Below are 7093 nucleotides of genomic sequence, written 5' to 3'. Positions count from 1 at the left end.
ATAATATATTTTATATATATATATATATAATATATGCAGTTATAGTTGTTTAAAATTTATATTATTCTTTCCAGACAGCTGAGGCATTAACGGATTGTAGACCAATAGTTGGAGTACCATCTTATCTGTATCATATAAATATGGTGTTAAGTTGTCCTTTGCCTGAAGAACAAAATACACGAGGCAGACGCATTTATCCTCCCGAAGAATCAGCCATTGGATTTGGCATACTTACATTAAAGGAGATACCCAAGGTGATTAATTTTTTTTTTTTTTTCGATCTCCCTATTTGTCTAATAATAATTGTATTTATTTAAGAAAGACTTATAATTCTTTTAATGTTTATGCTTTATGTAGTTTCTTTCTCTTTTATAGTTGTGTCCCTTCCCTATTTATACTAGATCAGGCGAAGTTCATGTGCAATTAAAACTTAGTAAGAAGACTGTAATCCTGGACGAGTTTCAGATAGAAAGAGTCGACACTTTCCTTAATTATACTTTTACAAACGTTTTAAGATTGCAGAAATATCTAATGCTTTTTGATCCAAATGCTTCTGAGAATTCATATATAATTGTACCAGTAAAAATATGTGAGTATAAATGTGTACTAGAAAACGGAACAATGTAAATTTCAAACTTTATTCTTCAGATGAAGTTTAAAATGATTACTGGCTCAAAATTATTAATGATTTTACACAATTTTTGTTCTTTCAAAGTCAAAATTAAAAGGATAATACATTCAGATATATATAATGTAATAAAGCTGAATATATTATAATTTTATAATCATTTTATAATATCTTTTATTTAATATATAAGATAATTTTTATTTAAAAAGATATAAATTTGTAAAATACATCATTACGAAGACGTTACATATAATTCTCTATGTCATGTTTTATTAATTTGGAAATAATTATGTTTGCAAATTATATAGATATTAATAGACATTTGAGTATTTTAGTCTATGATTTATACATATAAAGCTTGTTTCACTAATTACAATAATATGATATGATACTTTTGAGGCTTTTATCAAGTATTTTCTTGAAAAAAGCTACGCTTGATTTGCAGGTTATCTCCTGTCTTGATATATCGTATAAATAGATTATCGGGATATTTCTGTCGGGATGTTGCATATCACTATGGCCTCTCCATATTTTTTTGAAAAATATGTCAGGTAGTAACTATTTGTAGTCGTTTTATTAAAAAGTATTTGGTGAATTGTCTCAATGTTATGTTCAGACAAAGCTGACTGTGTAGTATGCTTTAATTTAACATCTCATCATAGTCTTTCATGTATAGATTGAAATATATTAACTCTGTTTCTCTAATGTGCACTTTTTCGCAAGAGCAAGATATTTTGTAGTTGTGTTTAAAAATAAAAAATCCTCTGCCTCCTCATATTTGTCTAGCTCTTTTCCCTTATGTTCATTCTATTAGCATAAAGAAAATCCTCTACAGTTACAGAGAAGCGGCTCAAATTGTTTCTCACCTTGATTAAGTGAATTGCAATGTTTTCAAAACATTGGCATTTAACGATGTATCAAAAATGATGTATGGAAATAACTCGCAAATCGCATAGCTTCTTTATAACGTTATAAATATATTAAAATCGATAATTTTTCATTTATTCTTTTCTTCTTCGAGATACGAAATCTTTGAGAGAGGTAGACCTTCGTAGAATTTAATATTTGTTAACTTTTTAGTCGCAACATGTGAAGAGTCAGATGTTAGCGTAGATTGGAACTTTTTGGAATGCATTTATCAGAACAGAAATGCGGTACCAACTAAGATTCCAGAAGAAGATAGAAAGAATTTCAAATTTGATCCATCCAAATATTACGATGCTGTAATCATGCCGTGGTATAGAAGTCAAGACCAACCACAGGTGTATATATATATATATAGATATTTAAATGTAAATATATTGAAGTGCGCGCGCGCGCGCGTGTGTGTGTGTGTGTGTGTGTGTGTATGTGCAAAGTCTCATGTGTCATCTTATGATCTTTTGCGATACATTTTTTACTTCTTTCTAGTATTTCTATGTAGCGGAAATATGCACAAATTTAAATCCAAAGTCTTCTTTTCCTGGACATGATTATAGTACTTTTGAAGAATATTACTATAAGAAGTATGGCATACAAATACAAAATTTAGAACAATCGTTATTAGATGTGGATCATACATCAGCTAGACTAAATTTTTTAACTCCTAGGTGAAGCCTGTGAAACAAGTATTTATTGAGGCATTCATTTAAACAAACAATTTAATTATTTATTCATTTTAGATATGTAAATCGCAAAGGTGTTGCATTGCCTACAAGCAGCGAAGAAACCAAACGCGCAAAAAGAGAAAATTTAGAGCAGAAGCAGATTCTTGTTGCTGAATTATGCGCCATTCATCCTTTTCCAGCATCTTTATGGAGACAAGCGGTCTGCTTACCCTGCATATTGTATAGAATTAATGCTTTATTACTTGCTAATCAAATACGATGTCAAGTGGCATATATGATAAATTTAGGGCAACAAAATTTGAATTTAGGTATGCAATCGCTTGGAATTTGCATATACTATGCATATATATATTTGTTTATACCAATATATATATATATATTGTTTTGAGAAGACATTTCAGTAACGATAGAATTAGAGAATCTTCTAACAATTAAAATAATGACTTGAGTGAGATTAATATTTACAGTTATTTGATAAATTATTCTAGATTTTGAATGGCCGGCGTTAGATTTTGGATGGAGCTTGGCAGAGGTATTAAAAAGATCAAAGGAAACAGAGAAAATGAAGCAGGCTAAAAATGAAAATACACAAGACGACTCATCTTCGAACAGTATAGACATCAGTAAATGTCAGAATACAATATCTGGCCAAGATACAAATAATAAACAATACACATTGAGCAATGAGATTGAGAAACAAATAAAACTGGAATCCGACAACGTACGAACCGATGAAGAAACAGAAGAGGATATTGCCGATGAGCAAAAGGATGATGAGCTGGAGATTGGTACATGGTCAAACGACATGGCATGGTCAAACGACATGACTATGAGTATGGATTATGATGCGGATAATATGAAATCGTTTCCTCTAAATGTGACGGTCTTGCCACAAGATTTCGGTTGGAATGATATTCGATATGGTTCGCCAACGTATGAATCTGATTTTGATGGTTACGAATCAGATGACATATATAGCGATGGCTTTGCCGATACATCTGACGAGAGTGAGGATGAAAGTAGAGGCTTAAAGATCTCTTATATGGGTGAAAATGTCGCCGAAGCTGTAGAAGACGAGAAACAAATATGTAAGCAGGAAATTAACAAAAAGATCTTGGATCTTTTGGAGACAGAAAAGAATTTTGATAATAACTTTTGGATGTATGCAGAGAAGGACGAAGAGTTATTACTTGTAAAACATAAGGAAGCGCATTATGAGTTCGCCAAGAGAAAAGAACATGATATAATGATCGATGGTACTTTTATTTCTTATAATTCTGAAATTGCAATTAAAAGGAAGAATTCATCGAGTTGCCAAATTGAAAATAAAGAACCGAATTTTAAACACAAAGGTTATATAGAAACTGTTGTAAAAAAATTTACTGACCAAGTATTAAATAGGAAGCCTACTGTACCTACTTGCATGATAAAAAAAGAGATTAACAAGCCAAATGAAAAAAATTATTTAAATAACGATCTCTTTAGTTTTGATTATCAACCGGAATTAAAAGGTCATTCAGGACCAAGTCCTAGTTTGATCCTTCAAGCTTTAACAATGTCAAATGCGAATGACGGCATTAACTTGGAGCGATTGGAAACGATTGGTGACTCATTTCTCAAATATGCTATAACTACATATTTATATTGCACTTATGACAATATTCACGAAGGGAAGCTCAGTCACTTAAGATCAAAACAGGTACGTTATGATTTACTCAGTAACACTTGTAATATTTGTCAAATTTCTCATTTGTTTTAGGTCAGCAATTTGAATCTTTACAGACTTGGCAGACAAAAAATGCTTGGCGAGAGCATGATAGCAACAAAATTCGAGCCGCATGACAATTGGCTGCCTCCTTGCTATTATGTCCCCAAGGAACTTGAGCAAGCATTGATCGAATCTGGCGTTCCTTCTGCTCTGTGGAATCAAGCTGACATTCCTACTTTGCAAGCTATGAATCCAACCGAAATAACTCAACTTGTTAAAGAGACTGAGGAAAAACTTGTGATTATGAAAAGTGAATTGGATAAAAACGAAAGTAGGCTGTCAAACAATTTAGATAATTTACGATGCTTCATACCTTACAATTTAATCACGCAGCACAGTATCCCAGATAAAAGTATCGCGGACTGTGTAGAGGCTTTGATAGGAGCATATTTAATTGCATGTGGACCTCGTGGAGCGCTTCTCTTTATGACTTGGTTAGGAATTCATGTTTTGCCTACCGAAGAGGTTTGCGTGATAAGTGAAAATGAACCAGAAGAAAGGATACCTGGTAGTACACCATATGTAAAGGGAGTTAATGCATATGGGGAAATTTCATGGACGCAAGTGAGTAGTTGATTTAAAAAAAAAAGATCTAGATTCATTTCGAAATTCATCAGAGATGTAATGATAATTGGTAACTCATGAAAAGATTTCTGTTGGCAAAAGTGCAAAAATCTGAAGATCTATCGATCTATTTTCGAATTATAAGACATTGAAAAGAAATGGTTTTTCACGCGTAAAATTCCATAAACACAAATAAATAGCGCAATGGAACGAAAATTATTTAAAGTGTGAATATATTTTCTTACGTTTTTAAATATCACACACTGTATGTCTTTATACATACTGTATATATCTTTACTACTATAATATATAAAATTACTATTATAATATATAGATATATAACATTTTCTCTTTCTAATTCTTTTTATATATTTATAAGTAATATAGTAATGTAGAACTAATAACATTTAAGTAATATAGAATTAATATCTGGAAAATTAATTCTATATATTTATAAAAACATCTAGAATTTAGTTTTATATTTAAAAAATTTTAGATTTGCTATGGAAAGTTGGAAGAGCCGCAAAATCCATTACTCCGTTACATTCCTGACCCAGAAAGTGAGTTGTATATGATGCTCGACGGATATGAAGAATTAGAAAAAAGTATAGGATATAAATTTCATGATAGTAGTTATCTTTTGCAAGCATTCACACATGCCTCTTACCAACCAAATAGATTAACAGATTGCTATCAACGTTTGGAATTTCTTGGCGACGCTGTATTAGGTATTTTTTTGTATTGGCTAAGTTTTTAATTATTAAATTATAATAATGTGTTTGTTATATCAAAATTACATTTTTTCAGATTATTTAATAACTAGACATTTATACGAGGATTCCCGGCAACATTCGCCAGGTGCTTTAACAGATTTAAGATCCGCTTTAGTCAATAATACAATATTTGCTTCTTTAGCTGTGAGATGCGGTTTTCATAAATATTTTCGTCATCTCTCTCCTGGACTAAGTGTGGTAATAAATCGCTTTGTTAGAATACAGGAAGAAAATGGACATTCCATTAGCGAGGAGGTACAAAGAATTATTATCATTATTATTATCATTATTATTATCATCGTCATTATCATTATTACTATTATTAGCAAATTCAATATAATTCAGTCAGCAAAAATCGATAAAATACCTTTTTTTTTTTTAAAAAAAAGTTGTGATTTTGTTGTGTCTAATTGTATATATAAAGCAAACGTTTTTTAATAGACACACATCTGTAAATGTGTGATAATATCGTGCGTTTTAGTATTACTTAATTGGCGAGGAGGAATGTGAGGAAGCCGAAGATGTAGAAGTTCCAAAGGCATTAGGTGATGTTTTCGAATCATTAGCTGGCGCTATTTACTTGGATAGCGGAATGTCTCTCGATGCAGTGTGGAGTGTTTATTACACGATAATGAAGTCAGAAATTGGTAAGACAGAATTGATAAAAACAATTATTCTTAAATGTTTTAGTATTTCATAAATTTATTAAAGAGATATTGTTGCAATTACAGAACAATTCAGCACAAATGTCCCCAAATCTCCAATTCGCGAATTATTAGAATTAGAACCTGAAACGGCAAAATTCGGTAGGCCTGAGAAATTGGCTGATGGCCGTAGAGTTCGAGTAACTGTAGACGTGTTTGGTAAGGGTTCTTTTAAAGGAATCGGACGAAATTACAGAATCGCAAAGTGTACAGCGGCTAAATGCGCTTTGAAGAAACTAAAAAGTAGAATACAGAATTATCCGAGACAAAAACTATAATAAAAGTTTGTAAAAGAAAAAATTTATGATAAATTTCTTATTTTCAAATAATTGTTTGGACATTTACGTCTCAAGATTATTATGACGATGAGTATACTTATGAACTTATTACAATGTTTAAAGTAATCTCCCGCTTATACGTTCTAGATAGAACGTATAAGTACAATATAACGACTTGGATTGAAACAACACAAATCTTAATGAAGAAGCTGTTGCATTGAGCCTAATCGTACTAATTATTCCGACAGTGAGTTGGATATAATATGAAATATGAATAAACTATTTACATGTGACTGATAATAAAGTTTAAAGATGGGAGAGATATAGATAACTTGAAATATTTTATTTAGTATTATGCAATGCATCAAATGCAATGTTATCTTTGATAGTCGAATAGATATCTTTTTATCGAATATTGAGATATCGAAGATAATTTTAGATATCGAATTTATATAAATCTATTCTTTAGCATTTCTCTAAAAATTAGACAGTCTTTATTTCATCTCTTTTTACATTCTCTTCGTTTATTCGAGAATATAGCTATATCTTAACATATAAAAGATTTTGAGAACGTATTTTTTCAGTTCACTTTAGATTTGTTGATTTGCCAAAATATTTTATATAATTGTCATTGTCTCAAAAACTCTAGTCATGCTAGCGTTGTTGATCGTTTTATAATCTCTATTTACATTGTATGTATATAATAACAAAATTAATCCGGAAACGGTTCCCATATATAGTGTAAAGTAATCGCGTGTTAAGTTTCATATA

The 7093-nt window shown here is 30.8% G+C and overlaps 1 protein-coding gene across 1 annotated transcript in view; it reads left to right on the top strand.

The window, feature by feature from the left end:
- Window positions 1-6322, top strand: part of LOC105618176 (endoribonuclease Dcr-1) — a 13150-nt gene extending 6828 nt beyond the window's left edge. Inside the window, exons 13-23 of the mRNA XM_012199717.1 lie at window positions 73-254; window positions 376-589; window positions 1709-1890; window positions 2039-2217; window positions 2290-2543; window positions 2724-3934; window positions 3995-4567; window positions 5064-5295; window positions 5375-5595; window positions 5822-5987; window positions 6072-6322. Coding sequence (XP_012055107.1) covers window positions 73-254; window positions 376-589; window positions 1709-1890; window positions 2039-2217; window positions 2290-2543; window positions 2724-3934; window positions 3995-4567; window positions 5064-5295; window positions 5375-5595; window positions 5822-5987; window positions 6072-6322 — 3665 coding nt within the window. The remainder of the gene's footprint in view (window positions 1-72; window positions 255-375; window positions 590-1708; window positions 1891-2038; window positions 2218-2289; window positions 2544-2723; window positions 3935-3994; window positions 4568-5063; window positions 5296-5374; window positions 5596-5821; window positions 5988-6071) is intronic.
- Window positions 6323-7093: the final 771 nt, after the last annotated feature.

Source organism: Atta cephalotes, assembly GCF_000143395.1.
Source record: "Atta cephalotes unplaced genomic scaffold scaffold00016, whole genome shotgun sequence".
Classification (NCBI taxonomy): Eukaryota; Metazoa; Arthropoda; class Insecta; order Hymenoptera; family Formicidae; genus Atta; species Atta cephalotes.
This window is presented reverse-complemented; position numbering and strand designations above follow the sequence as displayed.